This window comes from Ammospiza nelsoni, chromosome 6 (assembly GCF_027579445.1).
Source record: "Ammospiza nelsoni isolate bAmmNel1 chromosome 6, bAmmNel1.pri, whole genome shotgun sequence".
In the NCBI taxonomy this organism is placed as follows: domain Eukaryota; kingdom Metazoa; phylum Chordata; class Aves; order Passeriformes; family Passerellidae; genus Ammospiza; species Ammospiza nelsoni.
The window spans coordinates 19,938,204-19,966,067 of NC_080638.1; the positions used below are offsets into that span (position 1 = coordinate 19,938,204).

Here is a 27,864-nt window from a genome sequence, read left to right on the forward strand (position 1 = left end):
TCTGCCCTTTGCTCTCCACCAGCCATTTAGGATTTACATTTAGGATTGCAAGAAGTGACAGGCCCAAAGACTGAACTTCTCTGGAAGATGGGCTAGATAAATCACACACAGAGAATGAGCATGGATTTCTAGGGAACAGGGAAATAAACTGGGCACATACAAGAGGAGGTACCATGGCTTAGTCATCTGAGCCCCACTGTGAGTGGTCTGTGCCTTATTCCCAAGATCCCCTGTTGCTGTCAGAATCCTGGGTTGTTGGCTCCACCTGTCTGGGCCATCTTGGGCAGCACCATGGTAATAAAGCATGCTGAAGGCACATACTATGGGAGATGTGATTCATCTAGCTGATAAGTAAATCCATCCAGTTAATGAACAGCTAAGTCCTGCTGTGGCTTTAACACATAGGATGCAGGAGGATGTGAAGAGATAAAAGGAAAAAAAAAGGATAGTTTTCTTGCAAGATTTGAAATACTTTTTTTCCAAAAACTACCTGTTTTAACTAAAAATTTTAGAGCAAATTTCTTTCAGCTGGATGGTATCTTACCTCCTTTTAAAATGATTGCCACTAAAATAGCTCAGTCTGTACCGTGCTTATTAAGATAGGGGAGAAAGAACCCTTAGAGCTGCTTGAAGACTTCAAACTGAAAACACCAGATTAAAATCTGGGACAGTATTCAAGGTTTTTGTGATTAAATATTCAAATTGAACTCCTAATCTTGCAACAGCCAGTTCCACCAGGTGAAGTTTTTTGTGCAGAGTCCAGTGTACACTTGGTGCTCTCCAGGTACAAAAGACAAGGACCTGGAGTCAGGTCTCTTTTGGGATGTGACAGAAAGTCAGTCTCTCACACCCCCCTCTCCTTGCCTATTCCCCAGGGGAGCCCACACCAGTCACCTCCAGCCAGGGAAGTGTCCCAGGGTGACAGCTCGTGTTCACTGACCTGGCCATGTGCAGCATGGGCTCCATGATGTTGTAGCCAGTCATGGCACTGCACTCGTAGAACACAGCCTTGTACTCCTGCCAGAGAGCACAGCAAGCACCCACAGTGACTGCCAGCTCTCCCCAGTCACCACTACTCACCCACAGCCTTGGGAGCTGGCCCACCCTCGTCCCCAGGAACCCTGCCAAGAGCCACTGGATGGAGCCAGGAGAGTGGCTGCTACCCTGCTGGGTGCACATCCTGCTCACCCACCCAGGAGGAGGAAATGCTTTTTCAGCATTGGGGGCCAAGTCAGAGTGTCCAGAAGGGAGCACTGGGGGAGTTGTTTGGGAAGAGAAAACATCTGTCCAGGGTACTTTGATTCCCTTACCTTTTTTTGCAAGTCCAGAAGGCAGGAAGCCTTTGAAACCCTGTCTCCCCCAACCCAGGGGCCAAGGTTCCAGCAGGCAAGCAGACAAGGGGGTGAGGAAAGAGGCAGGATGTTGCATTAGGGAGCCCTCAAATGTGAAATCAGCCATGCACGTTCCCCTCAGAAAAGCTGTAATGAGGCATCAAGCCCCAAGAGTGAGCCTGCTCAAGGGCCACCGTCTGCCACATACAGGCCACCACCCCATCCTCCCTTGGACCAGAGGGACCTGTCCACATTGGAGAAACAGGGAACAGGGGGTGGGAGGGAGAGGGAAGGTACCATACTGGAAAAGGGCTCCAAGAAGGGCTTTCTGCCAGCCAGATTGCCCTGCTCACAGCTGGAGGGTGGCTGCAGAGCACGTCAAACAGCAGAGCACTGAGTCACACCTTCGCCAGCCTTTCCCCCTCCACCTTGGGCACCTTCCGGGTCTCTCTCTGCACAGCATCCAATTTATTTCCAAGCAGAAACACCACAGCTCCATCCTCTATTCCTTCCTGCAAAAGAAATAAAGACCCCTAGAGACCCAGCCCCTCAGAGCAGATCCTTCCAGCCCAAGCAAACAAGACCTTCAGAGGCAGCAGGATCAGGCCCATTAAAGGGTAATTCCTTCAATAGCCCCAGGGATTTGTGAAGGGAAGCTTGAACTAGGGTAACATTCCAAATGTTTGGTATGAGCTGGGACAGTGACAGAGGAGAGACAGGACTTAAATGCCTCTCAGGAAAACAAGAAGCCTAAAGAAAAGCACCTTGCCCCATAGGCATTTTGGAATTTATGATCTGGCAGATCTTCTAAATAAGCTCAGTATTTTTTGTATGTGCAGTACAGTGCCTGATGTGCTGTCCTAAACTCAATGATCCCTTGCTGAAAATCCACTGGCCAAACAAGTTAACCAATCTTCATCCCTTGTAAACTGTCTCTGTAGGGACTGTTATTCCTAGGCAATTCCTGGAGCCCCTTACCTCTGGTCAAACTTTCTATAGCTCCACTGGCTCACTAGAGCATGGTCAGAGTAAGAACAAGGCTCAAAGTTATTTTCACATTCAAGTGCTCTGCATGGCACACAAAATCTGAACAGCTTCAAAACAAAATAAATGCACAGATGGGGAGAGGAAAAGGAGACAGATTAAAATATACGGATTTCACGTGGTTTGATTTTCTGTGCACTCAGTTTAAACTTCCTCCTGAAAGGAACCTGATTTTCAGAGGCTGGTTAGTTTTGAAGATCCCAACATTTGATCTTTTAGAGTCCAAAGACATAAGTGGTTGTTTTTTTCCCCAACAGGCTTGTGGAAATTAACAGTGATAGAATCCTCCAACCTATACTTACTCATTCCACTGAGATCTGGGTTTTTTGAGACTCAGCACAATCAAAACAAAACCGCCCTTGAAAATTTGCCTTCACCTCTTGATCATCTACACACAACTAATTTAAATTTTAAAGAGAGGTATTTTTGTGTCCCCAAGAAGATACAAGCCACAGATAAATGCTTTTAGTGAGTGTTTGGAAACAAAAAACAGGGGGAAACCCAGCAGTATTAATACATTGTTACCAAATTTTAAAATAAAAAAGGAAATAAAAAGGACCATCTCCCTTTCCTGTGCATAGGCCAGACACCAGGAGAGCTCCCTGCCTGAGCACAGGTGGGATGTGACCATGTTTAGAAGATGTAGCCACTGCACATGGGTTGCTTACAAACCCACACTACTGTTTTAGGAGGTCCCATCATGTTCTGCCACAGAAACAACCCTCCCTGATTTAATGGGCTACCTCTGCCTTTGTTACCCTCCACACAAAGCCTCTGGTTCCAAACTGACCAGCACAGGCATCTGCTTTGATAACTCAGCTTCACAAGGTCAACAGGACTTCCTGGGGCACTGAAAAACGTCCCTTCCAGACAGTGTTGGAGCAAGGGAGCAGCAGCAACACTGGAGGCCGGATCCCGCTCTCACCTGGACACTGCTCATCCAGTTCCTCACGGCCACGAAGGAGCACTCGGCCGTGATGTCGTACATGACCAGGATCCCGTCCGCCTTCCGGAAGTACTGCTTGGTGACGCTCCGGAACCTGCGCCCACACAGACCAAAGGCACCCTCAGAACCACGGCTGGGACTGTCTGTCAGTGCAGGCTCTCTGCAGGGCCTGGCAGCACCTGTGTGTGATGTGTCCCTCAGGGCTGCTGCCTACACACAGGTGGCACATCCCTGCACCTTTGAGACAGGCCAGGCAGCCATGGGTAAGTGGGAATCTTGCCAACGCACGGTGCTGAGAAAGGAAGAAGGAAGACCTTTGCAGGTCAGAAAGAAAGAAGCAGATGAATCTATTTGGGTGGGACAGGAAAAAGTAATTTCCTATTAAAAGGGAAACTGATGGAGAAAACATGATCTTTCTCTATAGTCTGGAAGAATCTGCAGACTAAGCTGCATCACAGAACAAACTAGGCATGCGTAATGCCTGCCCCAGGGCTGCCAAAACAGCAATTAAGAACTCAGCATCAGTACAGTCTGTTTCCACTATTGAATCTATAAACCAATGGCATTACACATAAAAAAATCAGGAGCTAGACACAACTTCCAGGAAAAAATTCTGCCAGCATCTACTTTTTGTTGTCTGTACCATTTAAAACCACAGGCTGATATTTTGTGAATAAATTCCAATCAAAGCAAACCAAACAAAAAAACCCAAACCAAGCAACCAAAACAACAAACCCAAACCTTGGAATCTGTAAGCACTTTGTGACAGAGCCATGATATAACCACAATGATTGCAAACTGATGGAATTAACAATGTAATTTGGGAATTAATAAATGTAGCAAAAGTCCTGAGATCTCACTAGAGAGCTGTGTATTTCAGCCCTGCCAGGACAACAGACTCTACTCTTACAAGCCAAGAAAACCTACAGCTGTTACCCTCCTGTACTCTTCAGATAGTTGCCTGGAGCCTGTTCTTTCTTACTACAATATTCTGGCACCTACCCAACTGAGAAAGCACAGACTCTATCTTTGGCGATCAAGGTGCACCTCTGGAACTGCCAGCCAGGCAAGATGCTCCAGAAGAACCATCAAAGGTAGCATGCATAAGTCTCAGGGAAGTCACCAAGGAGTTCTCCTTGCATGCTCCAAGGGGTTCTTCCATCTCTTCCTTAGATATTTACAGTTGAATACCTCTATTTAGAAGTAATATTCCTATAGAAGAAGAAAAATCTTTTTCTACTTCCCAGGTCTGCTATTTGGTACCAGCACTGAGCCGAGCTTTCTCTTGTGGGTACACATCTAAGACCTGCTAGTACTGCAGGGGCCTGTAGTAAAGGTCCTTCTGCAGAGACAATATCTTGAATTTGGCCTCTGCTGCAATCTGGCCTCAATAAAATATCACATTTTATGTCATAGCAACTCCCCTTACTGCTCAGTTTCAGCATCAAAATAACCACAGGAGTCCCCTCAGAAATAACTATTTCTTCAGCATGAAGCCTAATTTTGGAAGAGAGAGTTGCTTTTCAATAGATACTCCTACTTAGTACATTCCCACCAGCTCTGCACAGTCTAGCTGCCTGAGACAGACAGCATCATTGGCACAGTTTAGGATTAGAATATTCCCATGACCTTGGCTGCCCCCTGAAGGCCTGCCCCCATAACATATTTAGCTCAAAACACCCAGTGCTTATTTTTGTCAGGCTCTTGAGGTTCATGGTCCTCTTGAAATAGCTTCTTATCTTAAGCTTTGAATTATATCCTACATAAAATGTAATTTACATGGAGCCAGTGATGGGCCTTGATCTCTAGTAGCAGATAAGGGTCAAATGTGTCCTCTGCTACTCTTGTCCTCACCAACACTGCTGGTAACATCTAGAGATATCCCAGAGGATAAAACTAGAGGATTTCAAATGGGGAGCAAGTGTTCACTGTCACAGAATGTTGTACAACCCCTCTACCAAGGATTATCACATCCACAAGTCTATCAGCAGAAGGGACAGCGAAAGGGGCCAATAGCCTCATTGACAGACTCCAGCAGGGTAGTTCAAATCACCTTCCCCACAGGTCATGCTAATTCAGTTTTGACAGCCAAATCAGATCTGGAAAGGTTCACAGTCCTTTCCACCCTTTGAACCCCATGACATACATCTATGGACGGATTGCTTGGAGCCACAAGCATGCAGGTCAGACACACAGAAAACTACTTTTCTGTCAGCCATCAGAGCGATCTCCCCAAGCCCTGTTTCACAGTTACACCTTCTAGAAATCTCTGGAACAGACCTTTGCTGCAGGTTCAGCACTGGAATAGCTGTCATGACCTGTGTGATCCTTCTGAGGCTGATAGTTTCCCCAGGAACAGAAACCAGCTGCATGCACTTCCTCCACTGAGCCCGGCAAAAATCACTTACCTCTCTTGTCCAGCTGTATCCCACAGCTGTAAGGCAACCTGGGTGTTATCCACCATTAGACTCTTCACCTGGTAATCAATACCTGTCAGGAAGGTGACAATGATTATGAGGTAGGATGGGGAGAGAGCAGCTTGCCATTACAATGGCCAGACAAACTCCATTTAGTTCAGGGAAATGGCAAGATTGATTCAATACTGGGAGAGGGACCATCTTTACTCTCTAGCTGGGCTATAATATAGGCAAAAAAGCATTTTCTCAGGCTGCCTTTCCCACCCTCCTTGTCCAGATGAAGCAGGCACCCTATTACTTACCAATGGTTGCATTGAGCTCAGCCAAGAACCTGTCATAGCAGAAGCGGTGGATGAAGGAACTCTTCCCAACACCAGAATTCCCCACAAACACCACTTTAAAGATGCGGTCTGGGGAACAGCTGGCTGCTTCCAGAGCTTGGAGCTACAATGGAAAAAGGCACGAGGTGTTGAAGAGCTCAGCTGCAGGCAGTGCTTTGATTCAGGGATTAGACCCCTGCACTGTGGAGCTGGAGTTTGATGGGAAGAGAGTCAGACTCCAACCCTAGCAGGTATCTGAGAAATTACCCCAGAGGTAACTGCACTCACCCTGGTTTCAGTGCCAACAGGCTGGGCTCGAGGAGGCAGTGGAGCAGCATCTAGGCCATCTGCATTTTTTCTGCAGTCAGAATCACCCTTCAAAGTCATCTTAAACCACTCAGGATCTGCTGCCAAAGGCCATCTCTCCTCATCTCTGCTGTTCTCTCCAAAGTTTGTGTTGCCTCCTTCTCCTGTCTTCATCCAAACGCCATTGCCTGGGAAGTATTTACAGTTCTTTCTGTTGGGTTCTTCCACTGCCACGTCCACTGGGAAGGCGGAGGGAAGGTCCGCAGAGGCCAGTTGTCTGCATTGACGTCCACAGGCAGCACAGATAGGGTGGGAGGGGGGGAGGACACAGGGAAAGGAGGAGGTTGCAAATTCCCAACCAACCAATGCAATCCAATTAGTGTACATGAAGCTCTCAAAGGAACTCTTTATATTCACTCCCCACACTCCCTGTGACCAAAGCATCAGTGGTTCCCCTGGGAAAGAGAGACAGAGCTCACCAGAGCTGTGCTGTACTCTCATGTGCTGACAAATACTCAATTAATTTTAATAAAAATTGCCACTTTGGGTTTTTCAAGAATTCTTTGCCTACCACTTTCCCCAGTAGTGAAAAAAAGGAGGCAACACATACAAAACAAAAGCCCTTTTTTTGGGAAAAAAAAAGAAAATAAAGAAGAAGCAATAATTACCCCTGTATTTTTGTTACTAAATACCATATGAAAAGAAATGACAACAGACTGTGCCCACACAAGTACAGGCTGATGCACTGGGGGTAGAGCTGATGTGGTAGTTGGAGGAACAACCTTCCAAAGAACACCTAAAATAACCAATTGAAAGTACTCGAATCACTGCTGAGGAGCAAGGCAGCATCACTGGTTTTCTATGGTTAAAGAACTAGGCAAGGAATGAGAAGACCTAGAATTAAGCTGAAGATATTTATCTACCACTGATGTCTCCATTGCTTTCACTGTCCAGCAGACTGCATTTGGAAGGAAATTAGAGTGACCAGAGTGTACTACAGTCAGTCTCTTCAGAGGCAGGACATCCCATCTCATCTGCAACTTTCCTCTGTCAATGCAGGAATCCAGACAATTGTTCTTTCTCACTCCAGCAACTTCATGTGGGTTGCAAAATCCACATGCTGCCATGCCTACACTTTTTTCTATGAAAGGGAGCTCACATTTCTGGTTGCCCTCCCTGCATGTACCCCAAATGCCAGTCCAGAGCCAGGCCAGCTGGAACTCCTCCCTCTTGAAAATGGACACAGTCTCAGGCTCTGGGGAATTGTGCCCATCTTCCAGGGCAGGCAAAATCACACAATGAGGGGTCTCAAGACCCTCTTTAGTGGGAGCAAAGGGACAAAAACAAAACTCTGAACAATGTCCTGAGATCTAATGGATTTCTTTTCATGTTTCTCAAGCAATGTGGTGTGACACAGCACCGGGACAGGAATGAGGCAAATAAGTAATCCCCTTCTCCCATCACCTTCATTGCCAAACTTCTCCAGCTGCTAAGCCTTTCCAGAAGGTTTATTCCAGTAGCAGCTAGAAGGATCTTTGCAAGAAATAATTGGGGAGGAAGATGGGAGAACCTGGTTATCCAATTCAATGCACAGAATGTGGCAATCACACAACCATGAAGGAGCTCTGCCTCAGACCTCACCAGGCAACTTCCTACCCTGGGCTCAAGAATCAGCCCTCTCCAGGGTGTACCTGCTTTTCCATAAGTCCATGAGCCAAGGAGCCTTGAGCTAAATCCTTAAATGCCACTACCAGAATTGCAAGCATTAAGGGTGAGTTGAAGCTGGAAGAAACTTAGCCTAAACCTGCACCTCTGGCTGGCACCAGGAGAAACTGGGCAGCAATGGAACTTTCTGCAGAGACCTGGTAAGAAACAGGGCAATGTGCTGCCTTAAACTTGTCTGGGGCCAGCAATTTCAGGTGAGATCCAGCTCCAAACCAGGTCATTGTATATTCTGCATGCAGAGTGGGGAAAAAAAGAAAAGGCCTCAGCCACACAGATGAGTTGCCTGCCCTGGCTGAAGGGAGCCTGGTGTGCCAAGTGAGCATCTGCATAGGTGTAGAGGGAGATGAACCCATCTGGAGCCAGGCCCTCTCCTTGAGGCTTTCAGCTGCCAGAAAGAACCCAACCCTCGTGCAATTTTTGCCCTCTCCCATGCCCCAGAGATATGGACTCTGGCACGAGGCACCAGCGGATTTGTGCCTGAGGACAAACTGGCACACCTGGGAGTTGATCCAGTCATTTCATCAGAGCTGTCTGACTCAGAAACAGGCAGTCTTTGTGACTCCCATCATCCCATTAACAGTCCCAGACCTTCTGGTGATATTTAGATTTGCTCCCCTGTTGCTGCAGGCATAAGCAGCAGCAGGGCCAGCTCCCTGTGGAAATTAGTGAACAGTATCCTCAGCTTCATGCTGAGCTAACACCACCTGATGCCAAGAGACAGCTAAAGCCACAGAAAAGCTGCACCCCACCACACTCCCACAACCAGCCAGCACCAAGGTGGGAGAACCAGCCCCAGGACACAGCTTGACTGACAGGGTACCGCAGTGGGCACGGACTGACAGCATGGACACGACACAGACACCCATCTAACCGTTTGACAGGCTTGTCCTCCAGCAGGTAACTGCCTAGCACTGACCCTTTCTTCAACAGGGCATTTCTGTTCTGAGGCACCTGGAATTTGAAAAGAGAAGGAATGAAGAATGTGATTACAGCCCCAATTCAACCTCTCCCCACCTCTGTAGAGCATTTTGGGGAGGCAAGGCTGGAGCCCTGGCAGCCCCACACAGTGGTAGTGCCTCACTGGAAGGCTGAAAGAGGTGAGCACAGGGCTTGTTTTTCTCAGTTCAAATAATTTAATTCCTGCAAGAAGCCATCACTGTTGCTGCTTTCTCCTTCACTTTAAAATCTATCAAAGTGATGATGTCCCAAACTGAATTCTTCCTCTAGCCAGCCAGTTTTTATTTTCTGGCTTGTTCTCTACTTGGTCTCACAGCTGAATCTCTCTTTCCCTACCTGCCTCTTTCTTATGCTGATGTTTTGTGGGGCAGACCAATTGCCCTTTCCTCAGAAGACACTACTAGTATCCTTCCTTGACCTGTACTTACCTAGAGCCGCACACGAACCACAAGAAAGGAAGGAGACAGCTCAGGAAAGGAAGGAGACAGCTCTACAAAGGGCAATGTGCATGCTCTGCCTTACACCAACATCCCTCCCCATGCTTTCCTCCTACTCACCACAGAATGAACACTTCCTACAGCCAGTATTTACCAGCTCCTCAGAGAAGGAGAAAGCAGGACAACCTCTCTCCCAACCCTCTTCCCCCCATACAGCAGCACTGCCATTCCCAGCAGAGTCACTGCTCTGGCCACACACAAAATGTGAAGTGAGAGACAGGATGGAAAGGTGCCCATCACATGGACACTAGAGGAAAGGGAGAGGCATTCAGTCTGCAAATCTGAAGATTTCTAACACATCCTTACTGGTTATTTCTGGGGGAAAGGTGGAGGAAAAAGGGTTTGCAGTCTGCCAGATCTGCCTCTCACAGCAGTTTTGAACTGGCCAAACACCTGCAGGCAGCTCTGGACAGGCCTTCCTTCATGCTTCCCAGAGCCTGGGGGACTACAAAGATTATTTCTTCAATAATCCTTATTGAAGGCTTATTTTAAAAGGCAAAAAAATGAGGAAGCTGTTCTGTTGGTCAGAACTCCCAGAACACTTTTACTGCAATGCAGTCTAAGAAAGGGAGACACTCAAGACTCCACAGAGGGCCTGACCAAACTAGGACTTTTGCAGGGAAAGAACAAAACATGTTTTGCATATGGAACTGATGTTCTAAAGAACCTCCAGCCACAGAAACAATCCAGCACTGACAGACTCCCAGTGGTGAAGCACAAATTTCCCAAGGCAAATGACCCCCAAGTGCATAACAACAGTCAATACAGGGAAGCTGTGGTACAGACAACCAGGGGTTCTCCAGCAGGGACAGAAAGGGAAGTTTTCAGTGTTTGAGCAGCTTCACTCGAGGGCACCCTCTAGCCACACAGAAGGAGCAAATTGTGTTACAGGCCACTGGAGCTGAGTTACAACCTTCAAGTCACCTGTGGAGCAAAAGGACTCCCACACTATCTGCCCTGCCACAACCTTACCTGGAGAGGGAACAGCCTGCAGAGCACGGACTTGGGTAAGAAAGGAGGAACAATGGGGCATGTTTTACCATTGGTTCTGCCATGCTTTATTGGCCTGCCAGGTTTGTGTAACATTTGGCTTTTCACCAAGATGAAAAAGGGACAGATGCAACATCACAACTGTGTAACACATGATGACAAGGATTCCACGACAGCAAATGTACAAGCATTTTGGAAGGGAAAGATTCTGGTTTACCAGTGAAATAAAAATACATGTCAAAAGTAGTCAAAGTACCAAAACACTCTTCATGATGAACAGACATGAAATTTGCTCTGTCAACAAAAAGCATACAAGCATAACTCCATAGCCAGATGGGTCATGGGTGTGAAACTGAACCTGCAACTCCTGGGTATTAAAAATACCCATCATGGTTTGCACATTGACAGAAATAGCCACATATCCCTATCTGTGACCCAGCCTCTCTTGCCTGGGACAGGAGAGTGCCCCACAGTGCAGTGGGGCCAGGGCCTGCTCACCCTGGCAAGGCAAGAAACTCTTATGAAGAGCAAGGTATTAAGCTGGGAACTGAGAAGAGCAAAGGAGCAGTGACTGGGTTGTTATCAGCCACATACAGCCCAACTCCTCTGACCAACCACTTCAAAATCTTTGCTATGAAAGAACCTCTGTTCACCACACCTTGATTTCACAGAAATAACTCTTCCCAGCACTAAAAGAGGGTATTAAGGCCTTGGGATTCTTTTTTGCCTGTAAAATCCCTGATAGTCTCTGGCAGAGAGTGTGTCACACACTAGGGATCCCCATTAGAAGGCTAGACTCTCCTTTTTGCTTTTGCAGAGAAGTATTTTTCTCCCCCTTACTGTGAAACAGTCTGGGTAGCAGACCTTCTGCAGGTGCATGACAGCAGCATCTCCGCAAGCCCTTGGAGCCCTGCTTCCCTGTGGACTGAAATGAGAGCGGCCAAAGGAAAAAACCTTATTCCAGTACAGGCTTCAACTGCCCAGCAAGACACAGCCTTGCCAGATGAGCAATGGTGGTTGGAGCTCACCCTGTGCCTCATTCCCTATTGCCAGTGCTGGGAGAAGGGAGAAAGCAGCCCCTCTGTGCTGTGACTCTCTGCTGGGCTCTCTCTTGGGTCCACCCGCAGCAGCAGGTCTTAGCAGGGGAGCAGAAGAGAACAGAGAAGCAGACAAGCTTTGCACACACAGAGGTACAGACATGAGCTGTGGTCTCCTCAGGCCACCTGCCCACCCACAGGAACCCACAAGCTGATGAAGCACAACACATGGAAAGAGGACAAGAAACCATTTTCTTTGCCTGCTTGCACTGGACTCTGCTACAGAGTGGCTGAGTTTTCCAAGAGGGAGCAGGAAGCTCTGGTGTACATCCATGTAGTTAGCAGCTTTAAAAATGAAGACTGAAGAAAAAAATCTTCCAGATTTTAGAAACACACATGCCTCACACCTTTATCTAAAATTGTTACTGACATTATTTTATACAGCTCTCCACCTGGAGAACTCCAACCTCTGGATTGAACAGGGCATTTTGTCTCCCATACAGGCACAATCCCTGTGTTTCCTTCCAGAGTCCTTTACACAGCAGTCAGAAAAGCTCTTGCAGCCTATCACACCCTATCACTGTCCTCCCTGCAAGTCACCTACTTCCAGACCTTCAAGTGCAGAGATCCCAGAGCAGGCAAAGACATGGTGGCAAGGATGGGTCCAAGAGGGCAGAGCAGCTGTGCAAGCAACATTTGGGAACACAAAAGCTTTATAATGAAAAAATAATAAGAATTAAAAATAGACCACATATCTGTGCTTATCTTGGTGCCTGGGAAAGGCCAGGGATTGACAGTTCCAGACAAGGGAGATCCTGCTTTCTCCTAGTTCTCTGACACAAGGCTCACTGCTGCACCCAGCAGAGTTCACAGGAATGGGGAGCTCCCCAGGGGAACCTCTGAAAACATCTGCTACAAACTCAGGGGGTCAGAAAAACTCCAAAACCCTCCTGTACCACCAGTCAGCCAGCAGCACATCTGAGAATCCATCTTCTTCCTCAGCACCCAGCTCCAGGATGCATCCAGCTTCTCTCCCCTCCTTGCATGTGCCCAGTGCCTGGCTCAACACACAGACCCACACGTGCAGCAGGCAGCCCCCACTGCAGCCCTGCACAGGGCTGTGTGACAGTCCCCAGCCAATGTGCCCTGGGTTAAACCCAGGCAGCTGGCAGCAGCAACCAGCAGAGCTTGCCTCCAGCACGGACACAGAGGCTCTGCACAGTCTCTATTAAGCACAACACCAGGCCCGAGAGCTCTTGTCATTGTCCCCCGTGGAAGTGACAGGCCCCCGAGCGGTGACAGCAACAGCAGCAGATGAGAGGAGGGTGGTTGGGAATTAAGGTTTTCTTTCTTAGACTAACCAGCTTCTTGGCTTCAAAGGCATCTCGCTCATCTCGAAGTTTCTTGTTCATTTCTCTGCTCAAAGGAAGACATAGGAAAGACACTATGAGATGGTTGCCAAAAATTAAGTAAAGCCCAACATTTGAAAGTGAGAACAGAAAGAGAGCTTGGGAACAGAGATAAAGATGTTGTTTATAGCTGGACATGTTGGGATTTCCATGTATCCCAGCCAAGGTCATGGGCTCTACATGGTTGCCTTAGCCAGCAGGAAAGACTAAATTCCTCCAGAGGAGGGATTACCTCGTGAAATAACATAACCTTGTAATGTGCCAGAACTGGCCAAACTGCACAGCTCTGTCTGGACCTAGAAAAACAAGCAGAGTCTAAACACTGCTTGAATACAATCCTGTAGCTTTCCATGGGAGAAGTGAGCACAGTGCTGAAACCTCAGCCTCTTACAAGCATAAGAGCTCAGCATTTCCCTCCAGCCTTCACCAGTTCTCACCTGAGGAGCTCCAGCTGCCGAAGGAGGCTTTGTTTCTCTTTCTGCATGTTCTTGGAGACTCTAAACACATCCCTGGGCAAAAGGTATTTTAAAATAAGGAGAAATAAATTATTGGCAGAGAAAATACAAACATCCCTCTCTCAGGGGCACTCATGCTATTCTCAAAGACAAAGGCATGCCTTATGCTTAGGAGAATTCAGAGGAAGCACCACTGTTCTGGGAGCTGGGATGGTTGGGTTGTACCAGAGCTCTCCTGCTCTCCTCCAACATGAGAGCAGGCAACTCATCCTCTCCACTTCCTCAGCTGCTGGAAATGGAAAGGATGCTCACTGCCATCTAGATCTGAAACCTCCCAATGTTTTATATAGGTATTATTAGATTTAACCCAGAAATGGGAACAGAATTGATTAGAAGATCTTTAAAGAGAACATTATAGAGGGGATGGTGAACTGGAAAATACATAGAGAAGCCTCCTTTAGGCTGAGGAACATCTGTATTTTTGTACTCATATTCATTTCTCACAGAAGGTAGACAAGAGTTACCAACATCACACTGTATTTAGGCCCATAAGACCATTGTAATGCTTCTTCTTTTCCCCAAAAAGTAACAAGCAATCTTCTAATGAAACCAAGGCTCCTAACTAGCGATAATTATTCTTTAACCGCATGCCCAACCTTTCTTTCTCTGTCCATGTCTTTACACGAACACCATGCCTTTCCTGTTTTTTCCCCACCTGTCCTTCTGCTCTTGCTCAATCTGAGCCTCTTTCTGGAGCTTCTGTAATTGTCCCTTCACTGCCTCCAGCTCCCATTTGCTTTTCTCCAGCTCTTCCAGCAGGTTTTCATTCAGGTGCCGGAGCCTCTCGTTCTGCACGCGCGTCTCCAGCTGCTCCGAGTTCAGTGACTGTAGCTGATGTTCCAGCTGCAGTGGGAGAGGAGGAAGAGGAGGGGTTAAACACAGAGGAAGGGTTTTGTGCTACAATCACAACTGTAAAAACAAGCTGAAAAAGCAGTTGTAAACAGTGAGGCAGAAGAGGGTAAAAAACCCCTAAGTTTACAGAGCCACCAGGGGCCTGAAGAAGGTGAACTGGAAGGAATTCTCTCTCATCATGTCAGCACTGGGGAACCAAGCAATGCAATTAGGCACAGCTGAGGAAGTGCTTCAGGCAGCAGGAGCAGCCTGATGCTGTCGGGCATTGTAGGACTCAGAGTGCAAATGGGGGTCAAAGGAGGACTGGAGAAATTTGGGTGGAAGCAGGGTTGTGTCTGTCAGGACTTATTAAGCAGAGTTGTTGAAGTGCATCCTCTAGTTTAGGGGCTTCCTGAAAGGAGGATATATTCAGGTGCTAGGGGCATTTCAGACTACTCCTGGAAAGTGAAGTGATTGGGTGGCCTGCTAGAGACAGGACCTTGGGCTAGAGATGCAATTTAAATGCCACTGGGGTGCAGCTGCACTCTAGGCAGCACAAGCCCCCAGCACAACTACCAAGCCTGATTTGGGAAGTTCAAAGATGCTGCCATGTACTCAGCCAGTGACTCAATTCCTTACAAATGGCTGGCATAGTCTAGGAAAGAGACAGACAGATGTAGCAGCCAAAGCTGCCCATCTCAGATGACAAGGAGGACATTTCAAGAGGGATCACAGTGACAGTGCAGTATCCAGCCAGCCACACCAGCTAACCAGGGCCCTCTGCTGAAGCAGCTGCTACACAGAAACTCCAGTACCCATCTGAGAACTTACAGCCCAAAATAAAAGCATGCAATCCATGCTCATAACTAGAGAGAAACACCAGGAATCAGGTCTGATCGGGGTAGCAGGTGGCAGAGTCAGCCTCTACATTTACACCTTCAGCTTGCCTTTTCTCTCAGCCTACTTTCTCTCCCTCTCAAAAGAAAAATAAAGCGGCACACCATGGCAGGAGATAAAATGCTTTTTTTCTTGCCACTCTCCTCTCTGCCAGCACACATGTACAACTGTCAAGAGCAGGAATGAACAGATCTGACGTTTCCCAGGTTCCTTGAAACACAAGCCTCACCTCCCTCCTCACTGAGGCTAGAAGGGCAAGCCACACCCAGCTTTGCCTGGAGTCCTCCACTCCTGCGGACCCTGGGGAATACTTCAGCGAGACGACATGTGCTGAGCAGTGGAGTTGAGACTGAAAACCAGCAAGCCCTGCTTACAACTTTGGATCTTTCAATAAGCCAAGGAACTGGCATTAAATAAAGCACACCAGCCCCTCCCTAAAAAGCCACCATCACACTCAACTCTCCCGTTTATGTGGTCTGTCCTTGGAAGCGATGCTGTAGAACAGCACCCTCACAGTACTGGTCTTAGGCCACAAGAGGGACCCTATCATCCACACAGCTCAGTACAAGCCTCAGTTAAGAGCACCAGAATTGACTATTTGAGTAACAGCAAGTGTCCGTGCAGCCCAAGTGTTCAGCTCTGACCCTCAGCAAGAGCAGATGCTACCTAGGAAGAGCATGGCTGAGCTCTTAACTATGGTTCACTCCCCCCATATATCCCACCCATCTATGGTCCCAGGACTAGGGATGCTAGAGGCCACATCTCTGACTATTCTTCCTTCAAATGAATATTTACAAGCCTATTTGTTTGTCCAATTCATTTTTAAACTGCTGATATTGCCTATCTCTTGGGGCCAAAAGTCTACCACTGATCTCTGTGTAAAGAAGTGTGTTCTTCTAAATCAAGTTCATACTGGTCTCACTGAGGGTCCCTCACCTTTGGGGAATAACAGTTTGGTGTGGACCTTATCCATCACTTTTCTGAGTTCATAAAGCTCACATGCGTCTTCCCTCCGTCTCCTTCTCTCCAAAACCCAAAATTCTAGACTTTCCTGGTTTCTCTTCCTGAGGCAAGTTTTCCTTTTTCTTAATAATATTAGCACTCTGTATCTTCGCATTTGAGAAGGACACAGTGGAATTAGAGGAGATCAGAACTGCACACACTGAGGCACATCAAAGATGTGGGCAGCAGAAAAACCACATCCTCTGTCTTATTCTCAATATCCTTCCTGGTGGCACTTCAGTTGTGCTGGCTTTTCCAGCTGCTGAACAATGAGCTGGTGATTTCAGAGAAGTCCTGTTTCATCCACATCACAGCTGGGTATCCAACTGGGATATCCCTGGTCTCCAGCATCTTGCAGGTACCTGCCACAACTTGTTTCTGTGGGGGCCACATCTCAGTTCTTGAGACACCAAGGAAAAAGAGATCTGGAATGGACCATTCCACACAAATGTCCATGCTGGGGATGGCAGGCTAAAGGGAAGCTTGTGCTTTGATCTTTTATGTGACTGATCAATCAGAATGTCATCAAGCGCCCAAATGCAAGTATACAATATGTACCTCTCTAAGTGTCACAGAACTGTTCACTCCAGGTGAACAGTTTTGGAGTAGACAGAATACAAAAACTAGAGAAATATGGCTCTTGTATGTCCACACACATCTTCCTTAGACACTGCAAAAAGCTTCAAACTCACAACTTTCAAAATTTTACCCCATTTTCCTTGCCAGCACTGTACAATTGATAGGAAGATTGTGCCAACAGAACACAAAGCAGGTAAGAAAATGCAGGAACAAAACATTCACAGAACAGCATTGCAGCTGAAGACAAACCAATTATTTGACAAACCATCTCAACACCTTCAGAGACAGGAGAGGACTTCACTAGCTAGAGCCAAATTATCTAGTGCCAAACCCTCAGCAGCTGAGCACCATTTTCCATTAGAAAATGCCTGAGCAGAAAGAAGCAGAGGGGAATGTGCTTTGTTAGAAAGTATTTGGATCCCATTACCTTCTTCTGGCGGTAGAGGATTTTCTCCAGCTCCTGCTCTTTGTTGTGCAGCTCCTTCTGGAGCAGGTTACTCCTGTCATGCCTCAGTGCTTCCTGCAGAAGTAAAGACACAGAGCTGTGCACAGCACCCGGCATAGAGCTGTTCCTTGGCCACACAAGCCACCACCTCTACTTCAGAACAAAGGAAGGTTGCCTTCGAGCCAAGAGAGAGAGAGAGAAAGTACCTGGCAGACCAGCCTCTCCCTTTCTGCTTTGATCTGTTGCTCCATTTCTTCATAAAGGCACCTGACTTCTCGATCATGATCTGACTCCTTCCTACAAAACACAGGAGCACAGAGGTCAGGAGGGCAAAAGAAAGGAAAGAGGAGGGTGGAAACAGGTTCCTACTAACAGCTGTGTGGCACTGAGTGGGATTTTAACCAGACTGAATGTTATGGGTGAGACAGAGCAAACCCATGGGAACAGACCAAGATACAGTCATTTTATTACAGCAAGAAATATCTTTTTTACTGGTGCATCCAGTCTCTCCTTGCATCTGAGACAGGATCCAAGCATCAGCTCCTGGCACAAATGGCCATGATACTCTCCTTACCTCTTCAAAGCTTGCTCCATAGACTCCTTCTCATGATTCACCTCCTTTATGTACGAGGAAACACGCAACAGGAACTCTTCAAAATTGGATAAGAGCTCTGGACGCTCCTTCCGAAGGCGAGCCCAGAGCTCCCGAATCTCATGTGGGCTGCAGCAAGCACACAGGAGAGAAGGAAAGAAAGAGAGTTACTGTGTCATCCCACGGACTGTTATTCCAGCTCCAACATGCACTCAGGACAGACTGCCATTCTCCTGTGATGATCTCTGTTACACCATTACAGCAGAGAGGGAAACTGGACAGTGACAGAGCATGCATGTGGAGTGGGATCTATTGTGAGGTCAAAATAAAGGAAGTCATCTGCAAGAAGGAAAGAAAAATAATCTAGGAAGCAAATATAGAATGATTGCTTTTCCAAATATTCACAGATAAATTTGATGTCTACATTAAGACTTGGAGAAATGAATATTCAGCAAATTTGCTGTGGGTTATGGTCAAACTGTTACAGCACACAAAGTTTAGCACACATCACACATCACTGGTGTTTTTCTTACACTCAGACTGTACTGGTGGCTGCTACACTCCTCATTTTTTTTTTTACAGGTTTGGAAACCGAGGCACAAAAAAAGATGCAAATTTGCTGAAGTGTCACATCAGGATAACAACGGAGGAAGCCCTGGAAAACCAAAGATGTCTTTTTCTGAACCTGCAATAATGATTACACTCTTTTGACATTTAATTCATTGCAACTTGAACACAGCACCTCCAAACTTCATTCCCAAAGTGTCTTGTAAGCCTGCAGACATCACTTCATGTTTCCTTTTAGGGAAGAGCTTCTTTAGTGGTTTTTTTAATCATTAAACACTTTGGAAAAATTATACCCATAGTCAGTATCCAAATAGCTATTTTTCTTTGTCTATGTATTTGTCTCTCTTAGTATTCTTTGGGGAAACACACAAGCAAAACAAACCAACCAAAAAGCTTTTGATTTCCTCTGCCAGTACTGCATGACAGCCTTCTTTTTCTGTCCCAAGTTTAAAAAGTTATAGCACTTCATCAGATCTTCATATTTGAAATAAAAGAACATACTGAGTTGTGTTAGGAAATGAAACTATTTCTTTCTAGAGAAAGCAGTGACAATTTTTCATATTCCTGCTCTCACCCCAATTAGCTTCTGTTTGATATTACTGCTTTACAACAGCTGGTTCAGCACAAAGATGTGACAGTAGTAGCTACTAAACTCATTGCATAAAACTGTCAGTAAGTGGTCAAAATAAAACACAAGATAATTCCACTTTGCACTTCTGCTTCTCAAAGCAGACTTATAAACAGTAGAGACTGTTTTCCCAGAACAGTAACATGGCCTTTCAGTGTCATCCTGTTGTTTGAAGACTAACAGCTTTCCAGAATTTCTTCCAGACAGAAGTTGTTTATCACTAAAACATGCAGGTGCTTTGCATCACAATGAAAATAAGGGGGAAAAAAGTCTGTTTTGTGACAGATGTGCCTCTGAAAGCAGCAAACTCCATCACTTTCGGCTTCTGTCTCCAATCCTGTCCACCTCCTTCGCTAACCTGGACTGCTTCTTGCACAATGGCAACACAGTTGGAGTACAAAGCCTAAAAGGGAGGACAGCCACAGATGCAGTTGGGCATCCCAGGCCCTGCAGATGTGCATCAGTGAGAACAATTATGCATAATGCCTCATGTTGGAAAGCCTAAAAATAGGCTGGATGACACTGGGGCCTGCAGACTCTACTGGGGCTACACGCAAGGGCATTAGCACCAAGTCTCAAGGCCCACAGGAGCACCCCTTTGCCCAGTTTAGCCTTTCACACTCTTCAAGATGAGCACAGTCCCAAGCAGCTCCTTGAGCACAGATCCTTCACAGAGACTCTTGGAACTGACTGTCTGAAAATATGTGAACAGTCACACACCATTTTGGAACAGAGAGCACACTCATCCCCCTTACCTCAGCTAACCCTCACATGCTTCTTCTCATTTGCTGCCTGTGCTGGACTTGTAAGCCACCAGCTGTTCCATTTTACAGCTGTGTTATGAACTTGAATTCGGGAAACTGTGAAAAGCACTGAGCTAAAAGGAATTGGTACCCAATGAGGAAACCCAGACTGCACTGCATTTGCTACCAAGCGTGTGAAAACCCAAAGCAGCAGTGCAGAGAGCCCAAGCAGTGCTTCAGAGAGCAGGCAGCTCAGTTCACCTCTTTGGTCTTTTCTGGTACTAAGTTTTGGTACTGCAAGATCAAAACAGGGTAGAAGCAATGCCATATGACTCCCCTACTTACTCTTCAAACAACTGGGCTGCTCCAAGCTGCTCCATCATGGAACAGAATCGTTTCTCTTCATCATCATCATCTGCAGGGTCCAAGTCATCTGACCAGCCTGACTCAAAGGTCTCCTCGTGTCTGGAGTGATCCATTCTCCCAGCCCCTTGACACAATTCAATCCCTATTAACTTTCCTGGTGGAAGGTGAAGAGAAGAAGAATAAATAAAGTCAAATTGGATGTCACTGAATAAGCTGTTATTTACATGGCAGCCTGACAGAGCTCCAGAAGCTTCGTGCATGCTGCCGGTGCAGGATACAGCTCCCGGTCAGTGAAGCGCCTCCGCTCTGACGTCCCGAGTGATGTCAGTGTCCGCTCCGCAGGGCTTGGACTGAGCCTGGCGGCCAGCCCAGCGCGGGCTGCGGGGCTCCGCTCACACTGTGTGCCGATGAGCTCCGCCCGGGGCTCCGCTCACACTGTGTGCCGATGAGCTCCGCCCGGGGCTCCGCTCACACTGTGTGCCGATGAGCTCCGCTCACACTCCCGCCTGCGAGCCCGGCCCCGGACTGCACCATGCTGCCGCTCCTCCGCTTAAAAACAGGAGAGGGGGGGGCTCAATACCCTCCGTTCTGAGCCAAGCGCTCCGCAACAAGGACTGCCTCTTGCTCGGATTGTGTGGAGCAGGATGAACTCGCCCTCCAAGCACCTCCTCCTGCCCCGTCCCACGTCCAGACGGCCTCCAGCTATCGGGATTGTTCCGTGCTGAGAATGCCACGAGAAACTCCTGCTATGCGAGGCATGTGACAAATACTGGTGCTGGGAACAAATCTTTCTCAAAGAAACAAACCAAGCAATCCTATCCAAAACATAGCCCCTCATCCATATACAGAGGCCAGGCCTTCAGCAGGAGGTACTCTTCCTTTCCAAAATACATCTGCTTGGTTCAAAAGGCAGAAATGACATCCCAGCTACGAGGCCAGGAGTCAAGGATGTTCACAGAGCACAGATGAGAACATGAAGCTACTCTAAGGGGAAAAATATCCACTGTTATTATACTTCAAGGACTCTACCTCTTCTTACCTCCATAAACCCAGAATTTAGCTGTTTCTCTCCCACTCTTAAAATGTGCTGTAAAAAAACTTGCAATGTGGAGGTCCAGGCCCTATTTAATTAAAACCTGATGATCAGACAGTTAATTAAGGAGAATAGTTCAGATTAGGCACTTTTGATGTCTGCTTTTGAGAAAGAGTCATTATGTCTCATTATTTCTCTTTTACAGATGGGAAAATTGAGATGGAGATGGGAAAATTGAGGTAGAGAATGATCTGAAGATTGTTTTGATATCCTAGAAGGAGCAAGGAGCCCTCTCAAGAAGCAGACTTGATTGCAGCTTGAACTGCTTTCCCTTGATTTGCTCCTGCACACTCCATAAGAGATACAGCCAGGCCAAACTCTTGAGTTAGGGCCAAAGTCAGTCTGAAAAGGATTTCCGTGATGCCAGACACCAAGAATAACCATAAAGAAAAGAAATGCAGAAATTAGGTGCTTTGCCTAGACTGGAGCAAGTGCCATGGAGCCAGGCTGCCAGCACAGGGTGGTACCTGACACAAAGAGAAAACTTGCCTACCTCTCCCAGCAATGGCACTGAGGCAGAGGCCCTCATGATGCCCATGGGACAAATGACTCATACAATGAGATTTGGGAGTAACCAAGTCATAACAGAGAGGGCACCATGGATGCCAATGTGCCCAAATTGAGCCCATTCACCTGCTACATGTAGTGCTGGACTGGAATGCCCCCACTCCTGACAGGAGTCTTGTTTCTGCCAAGGAAGTGGAACCAGACAAGAAGGACAGACAGAGGCACAGGGCAGGAACAGGTTTAGTCAGCAGGCACTCAGCAGAATAAAGCAGTCCCTGTACAGGCTGGGCCAAGACACAAGTTACTGGGTTTGTTTAAAGGAAATCTTTGCAACTTCTCCTCTCATGGTGGCCATTTCTGACCATTCAAATTGCAGCCTTAAAAAGCCCTCTCTCCCAAGTTGTGAGAAAGCTAGGAGCAAACACAAACTGAGCAATCAGGAGAGCAAAATTCAGGAGCCTCTTCCATCACTTCTGAAAACCCTAGACTACCTATGTACACTTGCTTTGACCTGATCCACTTAACACCTCTGCATGTCCAAGGAAGGCACTGAGAGGTGCAGATTTTCTGAGAGCTGACAAGGCAGATGAGCACTTGTGCTGCTAGGTGAGGACTCGGGTCAAGGATTAGCATTCTCCTGGTGTTTGGAAAAGACAGCAGTAAGAAGGCAGCAATGGCTTATTTGCCAGTGTTCTAACCTACCAACAAGACTCCTACTAATGCCCTTGAACAGCACTACTACCAGCTGGGGACAGTTGCCAAGAGATGTACTTCCATGCAGATGAACAACTTTCCAATCAGATAGCCAGGCACAGTTTGCAGCATGTACCCTCTCCAGCAGGAGATGTTCTGTGACTGGCTCCAGCAGGTAGGCAGCACAAAGCCTCCAGGAGGGGGATACACACCCACCCTCTCCAACGAGGCTCACATGAGCATGGGGCAGCTTCAGCAGAACCACTACACTTTCTTACCAATATAAAACATCCAGGCACAGGTGGGCTTTTTCCTTCCTCTGCCTCTGTGCAGTCCTTACCTAGACCCATGCTGAACTCCACAGGTGTCAGGTATCCTTTGTTATTCTGTTCCAAGCTGTCAAAAACAGTCTCCAGCTGCTCAGGGGTTAGGGGGAGTTCACTCTGGAGACGCTGCAAAGATAAAAGAATGCACAAACTGGAGGCACTGCTCAAGTCTTCCTTCCTTCCTTGTGAGTGTCCCTGCCATCCTCAGCTCTGGCCCACAGCAATGTCCCCTTTCAGCACTGCATCCTGCCCAGGGTGTGACAGTCTGCCTGTAGAGCTGAATGATGAGACAAACACCTGTCTGGAGTCATTGATATATTGACTTTTTCCATTACTGGATGATTCAACCAGGACTTCAAAGAGGGAATTTCAGGTTATTTTGTTTGGAGAAAGCTCAACCTGCTTTCTCCCCCACTACAGAGCCACTGTCTCTAGCTCACTGCCTGCCTCCCTCCACTCCTGCTCAGAGGTGGCACTGCCAGCCTCCTGTGACCACTGCTGCTCCCAGGAGAGCTCTGGGCACACTAGGTACCAGCTCCATCTCTTTGGCCAGGGAGGGAGGTCAGACTGGTGGGTATCTGGATTCAGTTCCAAGCTCTTGCAGATCCTAAAGGAAACGTCCAGTCCGTAACACTGAGTTAGCTTTGCGCTGTCACCTTCTGCCTGCTGGGACTGTATCACTACTCCCATGAACAAGGAGCAAAACAATTCCCCTTCATAATGCACATCCACAGCACCTAGTGCAGAGGGGCACCCAAAGAAACAAATAACAAAGGGATGTAGGCTAAAACCTCCTAACTGTCCATTAAACATGCAGCGTCACATAAAAACTTAATAAAAATTTATTAATATAGCTATAAAAATTAGGCATCACACAACCCAAAGCAAAATGAGTCAATATTTAAAGCACCATGGACCAGTCAAGTGTTATTTATAGATGTGAGGAGAGATGAGGCAGGAGAAAAACAATCCACATGTAACCTTGCTGATAAACTTTTAAAACAAAAGTCACTGAGAACTACAGGGAATTTGTTAACAAGAACTTTTGTAACAGAAAGCAGCAAAACACATAACTGTAGAGCAAAGCTATAGTTCAGGTCTAAGGTGAGTTTTTGGATTAGGCTTTAACTATGATTCTATAACTTTGTCATCTCAACTTTTTTTAGAGAGGTTGATGCATTGTTCATTGTGTAGGTTTGGGGGGGGGGGGGGGGGGGCTTGTTTTGGGGTTCTTTTTAAATTGGACCAAAGATTATTTTTTTCCATCCATATTTCCCATCCACTACATACCTGATATTTGTAAGAACAGTCAGAACTTTTTTATTTTATGCATTCCTTAAAAATTTTTAATTACAGTCCCACTTGTCTCAGGAATTCCCTGGAGGTGTGAGGCCCTCCTGGGAATTTTAGTTCCTAGCAGGTGTCTGTGCCAGTTTGGTTCTTAGAAATCTGAATAAGACAGAAGCCACATGTACACCCACACTTGCCAAGAGTGGAGGCATGCCACATTGTCCCCTGTTTTGCCACCTATGACTTTACAGATCCTCCCAGGACAGAGGAAGAATTTTTTCCCTCACCTGCATGTCCACCTTGGTGATAAAACCCTTCTCATCCTTGTCACACAGCTGGAAGAGCTCCCTTGCCTTCTCAAGCATCTCCACCTGCACATCTTCCAGTCTGCTCCTTTGGCTGGGAGGAGAAACACGAGGAGCCACCCCATCCTCCTCACCCCCTTCCTCTTTCCTTTCCCAGCGGACGTATCCCAAGAGCACTCCACTCTGGTTCTCCATCTTCTCAAAGCCTTCTTCCCCCAGGCAGGGCCAAACAGAAGAGCTGTGGGCCAGGAAACAGAGAAAACCCAGTCAAACATGACCCTCAACTTCCAAGCCACACATGATATAGTTAAATGCCTCGATGGTTGACAGAATATTCAGCATCCATATCTGGACAAAATAACCTTTAAAGTCCCCTCCAACCCAAAGTATTCCATGGTTCTATGAACTGAGCAGAGGGGGGGAAAGGAGTTTGTGTCACAGACACGCCACACTGAGGCACACATCACATTCAGATTAAACCCTGCACACAACATGGGCGTGCTAAGCCTTCCACACCTCTGTCACCCTCCATGGCTCGGCTGCCATCTCTCCTCCTCTGCCTCAGACCCACAGTACAGTCAGAACTCTTTGCTGGTGAAAGCCAGCTGCCAAGGGAATGTTTCAGTGGAGACAAGGGGTGGGAAGGGAACATTAAAGCGCACAGGTAAATCTGCAAGGGAGCACAGTGAGAGTCCCATGTCAGTTAAGATGGGGCTCAAACGCTGTGAGCTGCTCCTCTCTGGTCTTGGTTCCTCTGGTAATAACATGTACTTTTCCTTCTCTTGTTGCTTTTCTGCACCATACCTTCGAGCACCAAACCTGCACTAAAACTGCAAAAACCCAGAGCAGGATGAGAGCAGATGGGAAGATGATCTGTGCAAGTGACAGAAGAAAGAGAAGAAATGTCACTCCCAGCCCTCTCCCAGCCAGGTCTTCTGTCTGGCCTTCCACCTCTGACATTTTCTTGTTAACACTTTCCAAATAGTAGCTCCATCTTTTCTTTTTTTTTTTTTTTAATGCTGTTACAGTACAAAGAAAGGTCACACAATTCCTACAGTGGGAAAAATTTAATAAGCTGGGCACTCCTGACCTCTTGCCTTCAAGAGTCTGTTTTGAGAACTCATGAGCTGCCAAACAGAATTTTAATCTGAAACATTCACCTTTATAGGAAGGAAACCACAAAACTATGGAGACATTTCAGAGGCCAAAGAAAATATTTCCCATCACTTACAAGTACCTAAAGCAAAAAGGAAGGGGAGCACCCATTTCAGCTTGGCACTGTGACTGTAAAAATGCCTACAATGCATCCCTACACCAAGCCACCTTCTGACTTACTGATCTCATGGAATCAGACACCTTCTCCAGCAGCTCCTCTTGAGCAACACCACCACATCTTTGAAGCCTTGTTGCACTGATTGCTTTAGATTTCTCTGTCTGCAGACTTGTTTTCTGCATTGCAGGGCAGAAGTGAGCTGTGCAAGCAGGCTGAGAGCAGATTTAAACAGTGCTGGACAAAGAGGGCTCGAGGGTTGGGTTGCTTGTGTTTTTTTAACCTCCAAGAAATTAAAAGCCACGTACAGATGCCACGATAACAAACAAACTAATTCTGTTTGCACTCTTGGTACAATGGGAGGATAAAGAGCATGATGGCCAGGAAGAATGTCACATGTGAGACCGATATGAAGCTGACACAAAAGGAGAAGGCAATTACGCCCCACGCTCTCTGACTCCGTTTGTTACTGCTGGCCCATGAGCCAGCGGGTGGTTCTGCTTCACAGAACAAGCAGAACACTCCATTCCCCCTTTCAAATCATTGCTTTTCCAGGGCACCTCTGTTCCAAACAAATATCTGCTCAAGTGACACTCAGCTCTGCAGAAGATTACCTATAAATGGTGTATATGTTTCTAGTCAAGTAAACACCCCTAGCAAGCAGTGTTGGACCCAAGCTTTGGGAAATACAACAGAGGAAGGAAATGGAGAAAGCAGAAAAAATAAGGAGGCAGATCATGTTATTCTCTTTTGCTCTTTCTCAAACAAACTCTCCTACCAAGCACTTTTTGTGTTATGGAGCCAACACAGCAAAATTTGGGGACTACAGTTAGATTCTATTCATTAGCTGGACAGTCAGCTTGCCTCTGATGGCAAATCTGCATGTGTAAGTAGTAAGGAAGTCAGAAAGAACACCAGCTTACTTTTCATGGGCAAGTAAAAGTGGCAAAGCTGGCCTTGAAAGAAAAACAAAAAGAACCCAAATATCTTATGCTTCCTAGATTTTACAGGTGATAACGGTGAGGAACAACAGCCACACTGGTGAATGATAATTACTGCCTTCTACAGGCCACCTCTCTGAAGGTTTTTTCCAGATCCATTCCTTTTGCAAAGATACAACCTCAGCACAAGCAGCAGCGGTAGAAAGCAAAAGGGATTTCAAAGCAAGAGCCATGACAGGATTGTAGAAAAAAGACAGAATAAGAAAAGGTACAAGTATGCAAAGTTTTCTAAAACATCCCTCTGGCTGCCTAAGAGACACTGAGGACTCCAGAAATAAAGATGACCTTACTTTCTTATTATCAGCTTCATCAGTTCTAGAGCAGCCCACACAGCTGACGTCTCCCCAGCTTTGCTGCAGCAAACAAGAGGTGGTGAAGGGAGGATGTTCTGTTCTCTCTCAGAGACATTTTTTTGAAGCTGAAATCCAACCTATTACATCTCTACCTCTAGCATTTCCTCGTTTTATCAAAAGCCCAGCTGCACTGTAGCTCCCAAACACTGGCTGAGTTAAAAGCCTCTTAATTAGAAGAGCTGACATGGGAGCCTGACACGGACAAAAGTCTGAAAGGATTTCACTCGTGTAAAAGACCAAGCCCATTAATTCAGTGTTCAGAGCAGGAAGTCTCTTGTCCAAGCTGCTTCAAGTGGCTTCAAGCCAGATGTGCCTTTTTCAATGGTGAGACAGCACTTGCAGAGGAACAAAGCAGCAAATAAGAGAGAGCCCCAGGAAGCAAAACACATTGCAGCTCTGATGGACTTCTCTCCCAGAAGCCTGTGACTGAGAAATTCTTTCTCTTAGTCCCTGTTTGTAAGGGCTCTGCATGGTGCAGGTGGGGCACAAAGCAAATCTCAGTGTAGCAAGTGCTGTCATACCTTCCCCAGTTACAGATCATCGCTGCAAAGGACTGGGGCAGCAGCTCCATCAGCATGATGCACAACATCACAGAAGGACCACTTTGAAAGAGACTGAGGTCACTGGAGTACCAGAACTGCAGACTGGCATCCAAAAGTGAGGCAAGCAGAGCTGGCTTAAGTGCAGAAAGATCAGCTTGGGAAGAACCATGCTTTCCTAACACAAGGGGCAAAGGCAGAGAAGATATGCACAGGCAGCTAAGGCTTTTGGTCAGGCAAACTTGCCAGGCTCTGCCAGAGAGATAAAGTCAAGCCACCTCAAGTGACAAAGCCAATGGCTGTTACCAAAACTTCTTGGCAGGATTAGTTTTTCCAGGTCCCT

The 27,864-nt window shown here is 46.9% G+C and overlaps 1 protein-coding gene across 2 annotated transcripts in view; it reads right to left on the bottom strand.

Moving 5' to 3' along the window:
- Positions 1 to 27,864, bottom strand: part of CRACR2B (calcium release activated channel regulator 2B) — a 45,977-nt gene that overhangs the window by 2,168 nt on the left and 15,945 nt on the right. For both annotated transcript variants that reach the window (XM_059475120.1, XM_059475117.1), the window contains exons 2-17: positions 24,341 to 24,596; positions 22,778 to 22,889; positions 20,124 to 20,298; positions 17,823 to 17,969; positions 17,455 to 17,545; positions 17,231 to 17,323; positions 14,150 to 14,337; positions 13,417 to 13,488; positions 12,932 to 12,986; positions 8,961 to 9,040; positions 6,347 to 6,641; positions 6,041 to 6,182; positions 5,730 to 5,811; positions 3,301 to 3,415; positions 1,736 to 1,843; positions 941 to 1,017 (exon numbers count right to left, since the gene is read on the bottom strand). In XM_059475120.1, the coding sequence (XP_059331103.1) occupies positions 941 to 1,017; positions 1,736 to 1,843; positions 3,301 to 3,415; positions 5,730 to 5,811; positions 6,041 to 6,182; positions 6,347 to 6,641; positions 8,961 to 9,040; positions 12,932 to 12,986; positions 13,417 to 13,488; positions 14,150 to 14,337; positions 17,231 to 17,323; positions 17,455 to 17,545; positions 17,823 to 17,969; positions 20,124 to 20,298; positions 22,778 to 22,889; positions 24,341 to 24,553 (2,045 nt within the window). In that variant the 5' untranslated portion in view covers positions 24,554 to 24,596. The remainder of the gene's footprint in view (positions 1 to 940; positions 1,018 to 1,735; positions 1,844 to 3,300; positions 3,416 to 5,729; positions 5,812 to 6,040; positions 6,183 to 6,346; positions 6,642 to 8,960; positions 9,041 to 12,931; positions 12,987 to 13,416; positions 13,489 to 14,149; positions 14,338 to 17,230; positions 17,324 to 17,454; positions 17,546 to 17,822; positions 17,970 to 20,123; positions 20,299 to 22,777; positions 22,890 to 24,340; positions 24,597 to 27,864) is intronic.